Source organism: Hirundo rustica, chromosome 2 (genome assembly GCF_015227805.2).
Source record: "Hirundo rustica isolate bHirRus1 chromosome 2, bHirRus1.pri.v3, whole genome shotgun sequence".
NCBI lineage: Eukaryota > Metazoa > Chordata > Aves > Passeriformes > Hirundinidae > Hirundo > Hirundo rustica.
In genome coordinates this window covers 31,565,203-31,581,841 of record NC_053451.1, presented here as the reverse complement: position 1 = coordinate 31,581,841, position 16,639 = coordinate 31,565,203, and the positions used below count along the sequence as shown (strand labels likewise).

At 57.4% G+C, this 16,639-nt stretch overlaps 3 protein-coding genes across 5 annotated transcripts; 2 read left to right on the top strand and 1 right to left on the bottom strand.

Moving 5' to 3' along the window:
• Positions 1–2,035: 2,035 nt before the first annotated feature.
• On the top strand, positions 2,036–4,017 carry NDUFC2 (NADH:ubiquinone oxidoreductase subunit C2). Its single transcript, XM_040056086.2, has 3 exons — positions 2,036–2,259; positions 2,832–2,978; positions 3,814–4,017. The coding sequence occupies exons 1-3, from the start codon at positions 2,121–2,123 to the stop codon at positions 3,861–3,863; spliced, it is 336 nt and encodes a 111-aa protein (XP_039912020.1). The 5' UTR covers positions 2,036–2,120; the 3' UTR covers positions 3,864–4,017.
• A 3,033-nt stretch (positions 4,018–7,050) lies between these two features.
• Positions 7,051–8,197, bottom strand: LOC120749074 (thyroid hormone-inducible hepatic protein-like). 2 transcript variants are annotated; one of them, XM_040056194.2, is made up of 2 exons: positions 7,729–8,197; positions 7,051–7,434 (listed from the first exon to the last, which is right to left on the bottom strand). In XM_040056194.2, exon 1 carries the CDS (start codon positions 8,146–8,148, stop codon positions 7,747–7,749), a length of 402 nt encoding a protein of 133 aa, XP_039912128.1. In that variant the 5' UTR covers positions 8,149–8,197; the 3' UTR covers positions 7,051–7,434; positions 7,729–7,746. The 2 variants fall into 2 exon arrangements, with proteins under 2 accessions (XP_039912128.1, XP_039912129.1); XM_040056195.2 differs by having other exon boundaries at positions 7,057–7,429.
• A 4,583-nt stretch (positions 8,198–12,780) lies between these two features.
• Positions 12,781–13,968, top strand: LOC120749098 (thyroid hormone-inducible hepatic protein-like). 2 transcript variants are annotated; one of them, XM_040056235.2, is made up of 2 exons: positions 12,781–13,297; positions 13,597–13,968. In XM_040056235.2, the coding sequence occupies exon 1, from the start codon at positions 12,878–12,880 to the stop codon at positions 13,277–13,279; it is 402 nt and encodes a 133-aa protein (XP_039912169.1). In that variant the 5' UTR covers positions 12,781–12,877; the 3' UTR covers positions 13,280–13,297; positions 13,597–13,968. The 2 variants fall into 2 exon arrangements, with proteins under 2 accessions (XP_039912169.1, XP_039912168.1); XM_040056234.2 differs by having other exon boundaries at positions 12,785–13,297; positions 13,592–13,968.
• Positions 13,969–16,639: the final 2,671 nt, after the last annotated feature.

Below are 16,639 nucleotides of genomic sequence, written 5' to 3'. Positions count from 1 at the left end.
TTTAACGCTATTAAATGTACCAGATAATGTGGCTGCACAGCTGTATTTGTAATTCATGCGAAATTCTACAACTCTGACAAATGACCAAGTGTCCACAGTTCCTGTAATGAATTAAGGAAAAGGTAGATTGTTTTCTGCCTCTCTGGAATCATGTTCCCCAAAGGATAGTAGTTACTTATTTCTGCAGTAAGTAATTATACCTTTTAAACCCTACATAACCATCCCTAGAAAATGTTGCTCTGAGGTTGGGGTCTGGTTTGGATTCCAGTGCTGACTGAAAACGGAGGAGAGAGAGACGGATTTTTTTAAATTATTACTACTATTATTTTTGACAGTAGTTTTTGAACTTTCTTCAATGTCAGCTGAAGAATAAAACCCCTTCATCAAGGATAGCCAAGGGTATAGTGACACTTTTTGAATTCTTTGAATATTTGCGGTGTTCAAAATGGAGTGGTTCTTGTTAGGGCAACGGGTAGACTAATCACTGTGGATGTTTCTCTAACCAAATACTTTGTACATTTAAGGTTTTCACTGCCAGTGAGTTCATGTTCAAGACATTCTCTCTGGTTTTCATTACTTTCTCATAGTTTCTGCTTTTTTTTACACCATCGAGGGATTTGCCATGTTGGTTTTAGTTGCTTTGGCTGCCAGCGGTGCCATGATACTTCTTGCACCTGTATTGTATCTCAGCTCCAAGCCTCAGCTCTGCTTGGGGTGAGGCATCTGCAGCACTTGTGCTTATCTGTCTACTGTCCTGTCCTGTGCAGGGAAATGGTAACATGCAAAAAAAACCCTACAAACACAACACCCCTCTTGGCTCTTCTCCAGCTGTGCCTTTGCACGTTGTGAAACCCTCCAAGAGGCCGTGCAGCGAAGGTGTGGGTGTGCTGTCCCTGGAAGTGTTCAAAGCTGGATTGGGTAGAGCAGCCTGGTCTATTGGAAGTTCTCCCTGCCTGTGGCTGTGTGTTGGAAGTAGATGACCCTTTAGGTTCCTTCCAAGCCAAAATATTCTGTGATTCTGTGAAGTTAAACCCAGGGCACAACTCTGGAAGTGGCCGTGCATCACCCTTGTACAATCCCAGGTTCAACTGAATCATCTCCCACTGCAGAGTGGCCCCTGCCCAACCTCCTTCTGTGTGGATGTCAGGAAAATCCACAAATGCCAGAGGTTTTTTGTCCAAAAAGGAGACATAGGAGCTCTTCAGCTTCATTGGAATAAAGGGAGGGAGTCCTCTGGGGCACACACCCGCGGGGTTTTCTCTCTCTCTCTCGAGGTTTCTCAGGGCGCAGCCTCCTTTAACCATGAGCTCCCGGCCGCACGCTGCCCTCTCCCTTTCCCCATTGCTGAGGTACAGGGAAGGTACAGCCTTCTGAGCCACCTACCACATATTCCCCCCTTGAACCTACTGTTTTACCCCAAAGCTCGGAAGCTGAGGCTTGTGCAGACCCCTGTCTGTTTCAGGAGCCACGCTCTCTGGGCTCTGCAACAAACCTGCTGCCCTAAGTCAGTAGAGAACATAAAGACCCATTTCAAAGACTTAACACCCACTGTTTCACCCATCAAAGTGTTCCTAAAGACATTAGCTTTCCTCTCAATGGACAAAGCCTAAATATTACATATTTAGGAAAGAGGCTGAGTAGCCTTTAGGGCGTGTGATGCGTTTTGTTAGCGCAGGTTTCTTTAAGGGGTTCCATCAATCCTGCTACAGTGACAAGTGATTTAATGTGATTTCTTACTAATTAAAACCGAAAAAACTAACACTAGGGGTTAGGTCTCAGTCTTTAATCTGAACTCTGAAAATAATTTGGGTTCGATTTTAGTGCTTAAATAACCCCCTAATTTATTTCCCGACCGGCCTCGCTAGCCCTGCAGCGGGGCTGCCTCACCCGGTGGGGTTAGGGCTGCAGGAACCCCCTCCCCGACGCGGCTAAGGCCGCTCAGCCTGGGAGTTTGGGGCGGGGGGTGGTTTGCGGGGTGGGTGGTTGGATTTGGGGGTGGGTTTTGGGGGAAAGTAACCACAAGCGGGGAAGGCGGCGGAACGCGGGCGCACGGCGCGGGCCGGCGGGGGAAGGCGCAGCCGGCGCACCGCTCCCCCGGTCACCTTCGGCGGGCGGCGGCCATGGCGTTCCTGCCCGACGAGTCGCGGTCGCTGCCGCCGCCGCCGCTCCTCAACAAGGGCTCGGTGTGGCTCGGCTTCTTGGGGTGGCTGTCGGCGCTGGCGGACAACGCCTTTAACCATCGCCCCGTCATCCGAGCCGGTGCGGGGGAACGGGGGGAGTCTGAGGGGAGGGGAACGGGAACGGAGCGGGGTGCGAGGGGAGGGCTGAGGTGAGGAGCTGGGGAAGGGGCTTTGTGGGGTTTGGGGTCACGGAGGGATTAGTGAAGGGGGGGAAAGGGGAAACAGCTAGGAATGAAGGGCTGGAGGGAACATGGGAGCGGGCGGGCGGATTTGGGGTGACCTTGAGAGTTACAGGGGCTGGGGAGGAAGCCCCGAGATCTGAGGCTAGGGATGGTAAAGGGAATATATGGGACTGGGAAAGGGCGGGGGGGGGGGGGGGGATTTGGAGTCACTCTGAAGGATAAGTAAAGCGGAGGAAAGGAGAAACAGCCAGGAGTGAGAGGCTAGAGGAGGTTTGGAGGATGCAGGAGCGGGTGTGTGGGGTTTGGGGTGACCGTGAGAGATGTCGGGGCTGGGGAAGGGGAGGGAGCGCTGAGGTAAGGGAATGGGGAGATGGAGGGAGTATGTGCGCCTGGGGAAGGGGGGGGCCCTGCCTGAGGCCCCCGGGGAGCTGGGAGAGGTGGGGACGATTCCTCTCTCCTCCTGCTGCAGGTCTTCACCGGCAGATCCTGTTCACTACCGTGGGCTGGTTTGTTGGCTACCAGCTCGTGAAGCGCACCGAGTACGCGTATGCCAAGGTGGACAGAGAGCTGTTCGAGTACATGAGGCACCACCCCGCGGACTTCCAATCAACAACAGGTACGCTGCGCTGGTGTTCTGGGAGAGGCAGCGGCCTGCCATTACCTGTGTGTGAGGATGTTGCTGGGCTAAGGCTTCCCTGCTCCCTCACCATCTAAATTGCAGCAGTCTGAAGGGTTTTCTGATGTGAAAATAGATGTTGTTATTGATACGCATCAATGACCGCCTCTTCCTCCTGAAAGCGCATTTTAGTACAAAAATAGCAGAGCCAGAAAACAACCAAACCCATAAGGATAGACCAAACTTGTACCACTGAAGAAGAAATAATGGAAATTAGAAATCACAGGTTTAATTCTTGTGACTTCACAATTCTGCTGTCTGTTCCTGTGAAATGCCTGTCGCGTGTGGTTTCAGAAATCTCATGATGAATATTCAGAGAACAAGCAGAACAGGTGAAAAAATAATAAATAGCAGTGGCAGAAAACCTGAAGTGGTGTTGGCTTAGAGCAATGGTGAAGAGCAGGGTTTTTTTACTAAATGCAGTCACTGAGCCAAATGATGCAATGGCAAATTTGGGTGAAAATAGTCCATTTTCTAATACAATACATTTGAGTGACTCTGGCTGTAGGACTGTGGTCTGCATCATGCCATGTTGGAAGGAGGACATAGAAATAAAAAACTGTTACTACTGAGATTTTCTCCACAGGGACCTGTGGAGAGCCATATGGGGGGGAAAAAAAAAAAACGTGCATTTAGTTACAAGAGCAAGCTAATGGTTTGCTGTGGGTAGCAAAAATCAGATTTTTTTTGGTGGCTTTGTTAACGTGAGAGATTTAGTATGAAACATCATCTGAATTGATCTCAAATGCTGATTAGGTCTTCCCACCTCTTGCAGAAAAGAAAAGAATAGGGCAGCTCTTGGAGGATTTCCACCCAGTTCGCTGAGGATTTCTCCAGCAGCGACACAGCACAGGATGAATTCCTGCCATCCTGAGAACTTTGGCAAGGTGGCTACAACTGTTGAACCGTCCATGACTTAAAAGATGAAACTTTACTCACTTTCATGTAATAAAAGCTTGACTAAATAGTTAGTGTTTAATTATTTGCTCTTCCTTTATGGTTTGTCAATACGTGGATGACTGGTATTTGTAACAGAATAATGACTTGGATTAATGTTTTTTTCAGTTGTTTTAATTGCAGGAGTGGAAAGTTGTTCACACAACATATATTGTATAAAACCCAGGGAGGAGTTCTGTAAGTTCATCTTTCTTATTTCCCAGTGGCATTTCTCCTGAACCTTTATCATGTTCTTGGCCAGCCCCTGAAGATGCTGTACCCAAAGTCTCGCTGTGAAATTCGTTCTGAACAGCTAACAAAATACATGCTCTCCCTAATTAATTTAATCTCAGAGTTTGTTATGTTGCTTTTTCTTTGCTAATAATGAGGAACCAACCTTTCTGCTTTCTCACTTGGTTGCTGGCTTGTGAATCCAAACACTGAGCACATTTGGGAGCGAGGAGGTTGTGCTGGTGTGGGATTTGGGAATTCTTATTCATTTAGCATTATGGGTCAAAACTGGGCTTTATCTCTCGTCTTCTTAACACTGAGCCCTGTGCCAGATCACTGCTCTCTGATGGATGAGATGTCCCTAAACAGATTGAATAGAAGTGCTGCCACCCTGATTTGCTTCAACAGTGTTTAAGAAGATCTTTCCCTGTGGTGGCCAGCAACAGCATGGGTGCCCTGGGAGCCTGTCCAAGGCAGCAGAGAGTAGCATCCCATGCCACACTGGAGACGCCTGAACTGCCCAGTCTGCAAACATCCCACTTGGCACTGCCAGGGCTTGACGCACCCCTGGGGCAGCGTGATGCAATCAGTGCCCTGCAATCAGAGCAGGCACAAGGTCCCTGTGACACACCGGGCTGGGAGCCAGCCGGAGGGACAGCGGCTCTCAGAGACACCCGCGGGTCCTGGGGCCCACAAGACGTCAGCAACCCCCTCCAGCTGTCCCGGGTCACAGCCTTTGGGGACATCCTGCGTCTCCCGTTGGTCATGTTCAACAGCCGTGGTCAGGGCTGTGACGCTTCCCTGGGGCGCCACGAGCCTCTGCAGCTGCCGAGCGCTGCCCAAGCCCAAAGCCATCGCTGCAGGTGACTGCAGGTGTCCCTTGCTGTGACACCAGTGGGGTGTGACCCCAACTGGCCCCAACAGCCACTGACTCACTCACTGCCCCACCAGTGGGATCAGAGACACAACCGGGGCAAGGGGAACCAGAAAGGACGTGGGCTGAAATAAAACCAATTTTATAGAGAAAGCAAAAGCCACGCATGCAAAAAGCTAAACAAGGGATTCATTCAACTCTTCCCACTAGCAGGTGGGTGTTCAGCAATCCCCAGGACTGCAGGGCTCTGTCACAGGTAAAAGTGACAGGGAAGACAAAATCCATCACTCCAAAAGCCTCCTACTTCTTCCATCTTTCTCCCACTTTATATACTGATATCATTATGGTCTGGAATATCCCTTGGGTCAGCTGGGATCAGTTATCCCACCAGTATCTCCTCCCAATTTCCATGCACCCCAGTCCCCTCACCAGCGTGGCAGCACAGAAAGCAGCAAAGGCCTTGGCTCTATGCAAGCCCTGCTCAGCAGCCACAAAAACATCCGTGCATTATCAGCCTTAGTCTCAGCACAAATACAACACACAGCCCCATGGCAGCCACGGTGATGGAAATCATCACTACCCCAGCCTAAACCAGCACAGCCAGCCCTGTGCTCCAGGGGACACAGCTCCCAGCCTTGAGCTCCAGCCAGGCAAACCCCCAGAGAACCCTCTGTGCTCCTCTCCTCACCTGGAACCAGTCTCCATCCCTTCCTTATGGTTCAACACCTGGCTCTGCAATCAGTGTGGAGGCAGAAGAGCTCCAAAGGCACAGCTCCATCACACCCCAGCCAGAGGTGCCACTGCAATGGGAACGGCCCAGGTCTCTCCCAGTACGACCCTCAGGCTCCATTTGCTCTGGGTGAGACCAGGCTGCAGCTTTGCCCAGGCTAGGGAGGGACACAGAGAGCAGAGCAGATCAGCTCTGACAGCCTCACCCTGGCTGCAGGGAGTTGTGTTTGCCCTCATTTGGGGAACTTGCTCATTGGCAGCTGCTCTCCTAGAAAAACAGATCTTCTGGGTGCTGGTGCAATCAGCTCCTTGAGTCTCTGTGGCCACAGGGATGGTGTTTGGGAAATCTTGCCCCACAACTCACCGTCCTCCTGGGGAGCCCCTCCCCAGCCATGGCTGAGGAGAGGGCAAATGTCACCTCATGTATCTCCAAATGACCCTGTGACAGCCCCAGTACCTCCTGCTGCCACATCTCCCATCACTCTGATGGCCCCACACCCCTCAGACCTGTCCTTGTCCTCCCTTCAACCTGACCAGGACCCTTTCAGATGTGGGGCACCTCTGGCTCTGGCCTCAGCTGCCCCCTCCAGAGCCCCCAGGGCCCTCAGCTGCTCACCCAGCCACAGCTGGCTGGAGACCCTGTCCCTGCTGCCCACGCTCGGGCAGGACAAGACAAAGCCACAGTGGTCTCAGCAGCTGAGAGAAATGACCTGATCAGGAGAGAGGAGATGGGAATCTCCAGTGTATCCCAAAGCTGGGATGTCTGGACATGGGGCTGGGGTCCTCAGGGAAGCCACCATCCAAAGATGCTGAGATCTCCAGCTCTTTTGCCCCTCACTGTTGGATGCCTGGGCCGAGTGTTGGGCAGATCCACACTTCTCTGAGCACAGAAATCGGGCATCAGCTTTTGTGGCGCTGCTGTCAACATAAGCAGGAGCCTTTCAGCCTGGGGCTGGTGCCACAAAGAACAGGTTGCCCAGTGAGTTTGCACAGGCCCTGTGCTTGGACACGGCTCTGAGCTGCCTTGGCTAGTGCAGGATGAACTGCACACAGCAGGGCACTGCTCTCAAATGAGGGCTCTGAAGATCCCTTCCAACCCAAAACATCCCGTGACTTTGGGATTCTTTGCCCCTTTCTAGTTCCCCAGCATTGTTCTAGAAGGTTCCCTCCCCGCAGGGCCAGTGTCCCCCTGCCCCTCACTGGGGCACTCCAGGAGTGAAAGCACCACACTGACAGCAGCTTCCCAGGGATTCTTTTATTAGCAGAAATGGGGGGAAATGCCCTTGGAGTCCAGGTACCAGCTGGAAAAGGGCCTGGCAGCCTCGAGGGACTGTTGGAGGTCGGGGCCACCTCACAACACTCCCAACTCTGTGCCACTCTTTGAAAATAAAGAGGGGGGCACGAGCCCGCAGCTCTTCCAACGGCCTTCCCGGCTCAGCCAGAGGCTTCTTCCTATGAGGATAAGGCACCATCTGGTTCTGCAGCGGTCACAACCATCTCCGGTGTCGGTGCAGTGCCGGGAGATCAGATCAGCTGCCGCGGAGCGGGGAACGCGAGCGTGGCTGGGAAGAGCCGGCCATGGTCAGCGACGGGGACGCCTTGTGCTTCCTGACAGCAGCACCTGTCCTGCAACACCAGCAGGTCAAGATTCCTTAACTCCAGGGATCGTGCCAGGGGGACACACGGTGCCTCAACCCCGCGTGCGTAGGCTCCGGACCCCTGTAGTCTCTGCACAGAGCCATGGGATGGGTTCCTTCCTCCAGCACGGAGAGGGATCTCCCCCTCTCGCCCCCGGCTGAGGGGGCAGCCCCCATTTCAAGGCCCTTCCCAGCAGGTCCCCGCCCTGCACTCTTGGGCACCTCTCCAGGGAGGCCGCCCGTTGTGCTGCTGGCCCCGGGCTCTGCATCGCCCAGCTCTTACCTGGTGGCCAGGACAGGGTCACCAGCTGGGCTGGCCCTCGCTGAGGTTGATCTGCTCCAGGATCTGGCTGTACCTCCGGGTCAGGGCGTTGGTGTCCCTGGTGAGGTGGGTGAGCACCTGCTGCAGGCCGGTCAGGTGGTGGCACAGGCGCTCCTCGAGCTGGGCGTCCCCGGCCTCGTTGCTGTCCGAGGATGCGTCCGTGTCGCTGTCGGCGCCGGCGGGGCTCTGGTCACCCACAGAGGCCAGGCCTTTCTCCACCATGGGCTTGATGGCCTTGAGGAGCTGGTAGCGCTCGTAGAGGTCCGTGCGGCTCTCCGCGGCCGGGGCTGCCCCCTCCTGCTGCGGGAAGACCCCTCGCAGCAGGCTGGGGAACATCACCTCCTGCTCCATCTTCTGCGTGGCTGAGAAGTACTGCTCCATGGCCCTTCTCCTGCAGCTCTGGCAGCGCGGCTCTGGGATCTTCCGAGGGTGTCACCTGCTCCCTGTCCCTGCCGGGGCTTTTTATGCAGTGCCGGGTGATGTCCCTCCTCTGCTGTCCTCCCCTGGCAGGGCTGGATGGCCTCGGGGTCGGGCTTGGCTCCAGCCCAGCTGGGGCTGGCTGCACCACGTCCCTGGCTCTGTGCAAGCTCCCCTGGCCCGGCCTCTCCGTGGCCTTCGCCCGAGCTGGCCCCGGGTCCCCCTGACCCCTGCCAGCAATGGTGGAGGGGTAGCAAGGAGGAGAGGTGCCCGGGCTCTGTCCCATCCTGTCCCCCATTATCTCAGTCCTCCAACACCTTCAGTTCTGGGGCCCTGTGCTGTGGGTCCAGCTCCTGCCCCCGGTTTGGCCAGGCTGCAGGGGACCGTCACCCCCCCTCGTTCTCGCTGCCATGCGCTCAGGACGTGAACACTGCGGGGACATTGAGCAACCCCGTTTGCACACACGTGCAAATCTCACTGGAAACACCCTGGAACATGGCTGTTTGGGGAGAGTGGAGCCTGCGGGTATCCAGAGCCTGGGGTCCCCAGAAACATCCTCTTCCCCCAGCCTCTCCCTGAGTTCAGCAGGGATGTGGACAGGGACAGGGACAGGGACCTGACTCCACGATGTGCAACTCCTGTGGCAGAGGCACGGAGCCATTGCAGCCCCCAGGGAATTGTGGACATGGGTCCCCTGCCAATGTTCCCATCCTGGAAGGGCAAAAGCCACAGCCAGGGCACCAGTCAGCATTGCCTGTCCCTGCATGTCTCTGTGGTGTGTGGCAATCAGGGAAAAGGGTTCTATTTGGGGAAAGGCAGTGGGGTACCTCGTTCCTTCTGCGACCTTTGGTGCTGGCAGCTCTCCCTCCGTGCCCGTGTGTCCCAGCCAGGTGCCCACACTGCCACGCACCCTTTCCCCAGCAGAGCTGTCCTCGCCACCCCTCTTGTCCCTTTCCTTGTGTCCCGACATCTCTTGGGGTCCTGCCGTGGGGCCCAACGCTGCACCAAGGTGTGCGGGTGCTGCTGGCACCGTGCAGGTGCCACACTGAGGCTTGGCCACATCGGGGCACCTGGGCCACTGCAGAGCTTCCTGGAGGTGCGGGCGCATCCCGGGGCTCTGGGGACAGAGGGACGCAGGGAACGCTTTGCCCTCCTGCTCCCCCCATCACTTCCCCAGCTGCTCGTGGTGAGCATGGCAGCACGTTTGGGGGTGGCATGGGCTCAGCAGAGCCCACTTGCTCCCCAGCTCCCCGTCCTTGGGACACGAATAATTGCCAAATCCTCTCTGTGCCTCTGGGGACCCCATTAGCTGCAAATGGCCCCCCACGTCCCCCACATCCTGCTGGCAGAGACTGGGGAGAGCTGGGGAGCTGCCGCTGCCAGCAGGGATGGCAGGAGCAGGACAAGGACTGCTGCTGGAGCACAGCACAGCCACCACAGGCTGAACACCCGAGTGCCTATGGGAAGTGGTGAAAGAACTCCTTCTACCGCTTTGCTTACTTGTGCAGCTTTTGCTTTTCCTATGAAGCTCTCTTCATTTCTACCCACGAGTTTTCCCACTTTTACCCTCCCAATCCTCTCCCCCATCCCACCTCGGGGGAGTGACAGAGCGGCTGAGTGGGGCTGAGTTGCCAGCAGGGGTCAAACCACGACATCCACGGCGAACCTCCAGCCTCAGGGTAGGTGTGTCCCACCCTCAGGCCACCCTGGGGGAACACTGTGATGGCCCTGGCTCTCCAGGGATCTCCACGGTAACCCAAAAATCCTTAGGGATGGGGCTGGCAGTGTGTGCACCCCTCCGTGCAGCCCTGGGCACCCCGGGTTGCCAGGAGCACCGAGAAAGGGAGAAGAGGAGCAGTGGGTTCAGGTCTGAGGGGGAGAGGGCAGCTGGCCGATTGGACACCTGGCCGGGCTAGGAGGGGACAGCGGGAGAGCTGCCAACACCGAGGGTTGCAAAAGGGATGAAGGACCCCACGGCCTTTCCCAAAATAGAACCATTTCCTCCAGTTGCCACATACTGCAAGATAAGTGGGAACGAGAGTTCTGGCCATTGGCCAGCCATGGCCTCTGCTCCAGCATGGGGGTACTGGGGGTGAAGCAGGGGTCCCCCATGCCAGGTCAGGCAAAGGCCACGGAGAGGCTGGGCCAGGAGCCAGAGGTGGCTATGAGGAGAGGTGTCTGCGTTCTCTCCTCTCCCTCCCTGTACTATCTCAGCCTCCAAACGTTCAGTTTTGGGGTCCTGTGCGAGTGGATCCACCTCCTGCTCCCTGGTGTGGTCAGGCTGCAGGCAGCGGTGCTGCTGGGGACCATCACCTCCCTCACTCCTTGCAGCCATGTGCTCAGGATGGGAAAACTCCAGGGACATTGAACAGTCTCTGTGCATGGCTGCCAGCCTGAACAGGGCAGCAGACACCGCTGTGAAACTTCTCACTGGGAGTGCTCTGCTGCATGGATTCCACATGGGGCAGGAGGACTTGTGATGGGGGCAGAGATGGGACCAAATGCCACAAGAACTGCATCCATGGACTGCAGCTATCACTGCCCAAAGTGGGGCACAGATGGTGCCACCGTCACCCCCAGTACCCCCATGCTGGAGCAGAGGCCATGGCTGGCCAATGGCCAGAACTCTCGTCCCCACTTATCTTGCAGTATGTGGCAACTGGAGGAAATGGTTCTATTTTGGGAAAGGCCGTGGGGTCCTTCATCCCTTTTGCAACCCTCGGTGTTGGCAGCTCTCCCGCTGTCCCCTCCTAGCCCAGCCAGGTGTCCAATCGGCCAGCTGCCCTCTCCCCCTCAGACCTGAACCCACTGCTCCTCTTCTCCCTTTCTCAGAGCTCCTGGCAACCCGGGGTGCCCAGGGCTGCACGGAGGGGTGCACACACTGCCAGCCCCATCCCTAAGGATTTTTGGGTTACCGTGGAGCTCCCTGGAGATCCAGGGCCATCACAGTGTTCCCCCAGGGTGGCCTGAGGGTGGGACACACCTACCCTGAGGCTGGAGGTTCGCCGTGGATGTCGTGGTTTGACCCCTGCTGGCAACTCAGCCCCACTCAGCCGCTCTGTCACTCCCCCGAGGTGGGATGGGGGAGAGGATTGGGAGGGTAAAAGTGGGAAAACTCGTGGGTAGAAATGAAGAGAGCTTCATAGGAAAAGCAAAAGCTGCACAAGTAAGCAAAGCGGTAAAAGGAGTTCTTTCACCACTTCCCATAGGCACTCGGGTGTTCGGCCTGTGGTGGCTGTGCTGTGCTCCAGCAGCAGTCCTTGTCCTGCTCCTGCCATCCCTGCTGGCAGCGGCAGCTCCCCAGCTCTCCCCAGTCTCTGCCAGCAGGATGTGGGGGACGTGGGGGGCCATTTGCAGCTAATGGGGTCCCCAGAGGCACAGAGAGGATTTGGCAATTATTCGTGTCCCAAGGACGGGGAGCTGGGGAGCAAGTGGGGAGCCCATGCCACCCCCAAACGTGCTGCCATGCTCACCACGAGCAGCTGGGGAAGTGATGGGGGCAGCAGGAGGGCAAAGCGTTCCCTGCGTCCCTCTGTCCCCAGAGCCCCGGGATGCGCCCGCACCTCCAGGAAGCTCTGCAGTGGCCCAGGTGCCCCGATGTGGCCAAGCCTCAGTGTGGCACCTGCACGGTGCCAGCAGCACCCGCACACCTTGGTGCAGCGTTGGGCCCCACGGCAGGACCCCAAGAGATGTCGGGACACAAGGAAAGGGACAAGAGGGGTGGCGAGGACAGCTCTGCTGGGGAAAGGGTGCGTGGCAGTGTGGGCACCTGGCTGGGACACACGGGCACGGAGGGAGAGCTGCCAGCACCAAAGGTCGCAGAAGGAACGAGGTACCCCACTGCCTTTCCCCAAATAGAACCCTTTTCCCTGATTGCCACACACCACAGAGACATGCAGGGACAGGCAATGCTGACTGGTGCCCTGGCTGTGGCTTTTGCCCTTCCAGGATGGGAACATTGGCAGGGCACCCATGTCCACAATTCCCTGGGGGCTGCAATGGCTCCGTGCCTCTGCCACAGGAGTTGCACATCGTGGAGTCAGGTCCCTGTCCCTGTCCCTGTCCACATCCCTGCTGAACTCAGGGAGAGGCTGGGGGAAGAGGATGTTTCTGGGGACCCCAGGCTCTGGATACCCGCAGGCTCCACTCTCCCCAAACAGCCATGTTCCAGGGTGTTTCCAGTGAGATTTGCACGTGTGTGCAAACGGGGTTGCTCAATGTCCCTGCAGTGTTCACGTCCTGAGCGCATGGCAGCGAGAACGAGGGGGGTGACGGTCCCCTGCAGCCTGGCCAAACCGGGGGCAGGAGCTGGACCCACAGCACAGGGCCCCAGAACTGAAGGTGTTGGAGGACTGAGATAATGGGGGACAGGATGGGACACACCCCGGGCACCTCTCCTCCTTGCTACCCCTCCACCATTGCTGGCAGGGGTCGGGGGACCCGGGGCCAGCTCGGGCGAAGGCCACGGAGAGGCCGGGCCAGGGGAGCTTGCACAGAGCCAGGGACGTGGTGCAGCCAGCCCCAGCTGGGCTGGAGCCAAGCCCGACCCCGAGGCCATCCAGCCCTGCCAGGGGAGGACAGCAGAGGAGGGACATCACCCGGCACTGCATAAAAAGCCCCGGCAGGGACAGGGAGCAGGTGACACCCTCGGAAGATCCCAGAGCCGCGCTGCCAGAGCTGCAGGAGAAGGGCCATGGAGCAGTACTTCTCAGCCACGCAGAAGATGGAGCAGGAGGTGATGTTCCCCAGCCTGCTGCGAGGGGTCTTCCCGCAGCAGGAGGGGGCAGCCCCGGCCGCGGAGAGCCGCACGGACCTCTACGAGCGCTACCAGCTCCTCAAGGCCATCAAGCCCATGGTGGAGAAAGGCCTGGCCTCTGTGGGTGACCAGAGCCCCGCCGGCGCCGACAGCGACACGGACGCATCCTCGGACAGCAACGAGGCCGGGGACGCCCAGCTCGAGGAGCGCCTGTGCCACCACCTGACCGGCCTGCAGCAGGTGCTCACCCACCTCACCAGGGACACCAACGCCCTGACCCGGAGGTACAGCCAGATCCTGGAGCAGATCAACCTCAGCGAGGGCCAGCCCAGCTGGTGACCCTGTCCTGGCCACCAGGTAAGAGCTGGGCGATGCAGAGCCCGGGGCCAGCAGCACAACGGGCGGCCTCCCTGGAGAGGTGCCCAAGAGTGCAGGGCGGGGACCTGCTGGGAAGGGCCTTGAAATGGGGGCTGCCCCCTCAGCCGGGGGCGAGAGGGGGAGATCCCTCTCCGTGCTGGAGGAAGGAACCCATCCCATGGCTCTGTGCAGAGACTACAGGGGTCCGGAGCCTACGCACGCGGGGTTGAGGCACCGTGTGTCCCCCTGGCACGATCCCTGGAGTTAAGGAATCTTGACCTGCTGGTGTTGCAGGACAGGTGCTGCTGTCAGGAAGCACAAGGCGTCCCCGTCGCTGACCATGGCCGGCTCTTCCCAGCCACGCTCGCGTTCCCCGCTCCGCGGCAGCTGATCTGATCTCCCGGCACTGCACCGACACCGGAGATGGTTGTGACCGCTGCAGAACCAGATGGTGCCTTATCCTCATAGGAAGAAGCCTCTGGCTGAGCCGGGAAGGCCGTTGGAAGAGCTGCGGGCTCGTGCCCCCCTCTTTATTTTCAAAGAGTGGCACAGAGTTGGGAGTGTTGTGAGGTGGCCCCGACCTCCAGCAGTCCCTCGAGGCTGCCAGGCCCTTTTCCAGCTGGTACCTGGACTCCAAGGGCATTTCCCCCCGTTTCTGCTAATAAAAGAATCCCTGGGAAGCCGCTGTCAGTGTGGTGCTTTCACTCCTGGAGTGCCCCAGTGAGGGGCAGGGGGACACTGGCCCTGCGGGGAGGGAACCTTCTAGAACAATGCTGGGGAACTAGAAAGGGGCAAAGAATCCCAAGGTCACGGGATGGTTTGGGTTGGAAGGGATCTTCAGAGCCCTCATTTGAGAGCAGTGCCCTGCTGTGTGCAGTTCATCCTGCACTAGCCAAGGCAGCCCAGAGCCGTGTCCAAGCACAGGGCCTGTGCAAACTCACTGGGCAACCTGTTCTTTGTGGCACCAGCCCCAGGCTGAAAGGCTCCTGCTTATGTTGACAGCAGCGCCACAAAAGCTGATGCCCGATTTCTGTGCTCAGAGAAGTGTGGATCTGCCCAACACTCGGCCCAGGCATCCAACAGTGAGGGGCAATAGAGCTGGAGGTCTCAGCATCTTTGGATGGTGGCTTCCCTGAGGACCCCAGCCCCATGTCCAGACATCCCAGCTTTGGGATACACTGGAGATTCCCATCTCCTCTCTCCTGATCAGGTCATTTCTCTCAGCTGCTGAGACCACTGTGGCTTTGTCTTGTCCTGCCCGAGCGTGGGCAGCAGGGACAGGGTCTCCAGCCAGCTGTGGCTGGGTGAGCAGCTGAGGGCCCTGGGGGCTCTGGAGGGGGCAGCTGAGGCCAGAGCCAGAGGTGCCCCACATCTGAAAGGGTCCTGGTCAGGTTGAAGGGAGGACAAGGACAGGTCTGAGGGGTGTGGGGCCATCAGAGTGATGGGAGATGTGGCAGCAGGAGGTACTGGGGCTGTCACAGGGTCATTTGGAGATACATGAGGTGACATTTGCCCTCTCCTCAGCCATGGCTGGGGAGGGGCTCCCCAGGAGGACGGTGAGTTGTGGGGCAAGATTTCCCAAACACCATCCCTGTGGCCACAGAGACTCAAGGAGCTGATTGCAGCAACACCCAGAAGATCTGTTTTTCTAGGAGAGCAGCTGCCAATGAGCAAGTTCCCCAAATGAGGGCAAACACAACTCCCTGCAGCCAGGGTGAGGCTGTCAGAGCTGATCTGCTCTGCTCTCTGTGTCCCTCCCTAGCCTGGGCAAAGCTGCAGCCTGGTCTCACCCAGAGCAAATGGAGCCTGAGGGTCGTACTGGGAGAGACCTGGGCCGTTCCCATTGCAGTGGCACCTCTGGCTGGGGTGTGATGGAGCTGTGCCTTTGGAGCTCTTCTGCCTCCACGCTGATTGCAGAGCCAGGTGTTGAACCAAAAGGAAGGGATGGAGACTGGTTCCAGGTGAGGAGAGGAGCACAGAGGGTCCTCTGGGGGTTTGCCTGGCTGGAGCTCAAGGCTGGGAGCTGTGTCCCCTGGAGCACAGGGCTGGCTGTGCTGGTTTAGGCTGGGGTAGTGATGATTTCCATCACCGTGGCTGCCATGGGGCTGTGTGTTGTATTTGTGCTGAGACTAAGGCTGATAATGCACGGATGTTTTTGTGGCTGCTGAGCAGGGCTTGCATAGAGCCAAGGCCTTTGCTGCTTTCTGTGCTGCCACGCTGGTGAGGGGACTGGGGTGCATGGAAATTGGGAGGAGATACTGGTGGGATAACTGATCCCAGCTGACCCAAGGGATATTCCAGACCATAATGATATCAGTATATAAAGTGGGAGAAAGATGGAAGAAGTAGGAGGCTTTTGGAGTGATGGATTTTGTCTTCCCTGTCACTTTTACCTGTGACAGAGCCCTGCAGTCCTGGGGATTGCTGAACACCCACCTGCTAGTGGGAAGAGTTGAATGAATCCCTTGTTTAGCTTTTTGCATGCGTGGCTTTTGCTTTCTCTATAAAATTGGTTTTATTTCAGCCCACGTCCTTTCTGGTTCCCCTTGCCCCGGTTGTGTCTCTGATCCCACTGGTGGGGCAGTGAGTGAGTCAGTGGCTGTTGGGGCCAGCTGGGGTCACACCCCACTGGTGTCACAGCAAGGGACACCTGCAGTCACCTGCAGCGATGGCTTTGGGCTTGGGCAGCGCTCGGCAGCTGCAGAGGCTCGTGGCGCCCCAGGGAAGCGTCACAGCCCTGACCACGGCTGTTGAACATGACCAACGGGAGACGCAGGATGTCCCCAAAGGCTGTGACCCGGGACAGCTGGAGGGGGTTGCTGACGTCTTGTGGGCCCCAGGACCCGCGGGTGTCTCTGAGAGCCGCTGTCCCTCTGGCTGGCTCCCAGCCCGGTGTGTCACAGGGACCTTGTGCCTGCTCTGATTGCAGGGCACTGATTGCATCACGCTGCCCCAGGGGTGCGTCAAGCCCCGGTGGTGCCCTGCTGCTGGCCACTGCTGCTGGCACTGCTGATAAGAGATGTGAGATGGTCATAGGAAAGGTCTTTGTCCTGGCATAACCCTCCAGTGGTCCCACTGGGATGTTTGCAGACAGGACAGATCAGGCTTCTGTTGCGTGGCAGGGGATGCTACTCTGTGCTGCCTTGGACAGGCTCCCAGGGCACCCACGCTGTTGCCAGCCACCATGGGGAAAGATCTTCCTTCAGACTGTTGAAGCAAATCAGAGTGGGAGCACTTCTTTTCAAGCTGTTTGGACAGCAAATCCATCAGAGAGCTGTGACCTGGCACAGGGCTCAGTGTCAAGAAGACGAGATAAAGCGCAGTTTTGACCCAAAATATTGA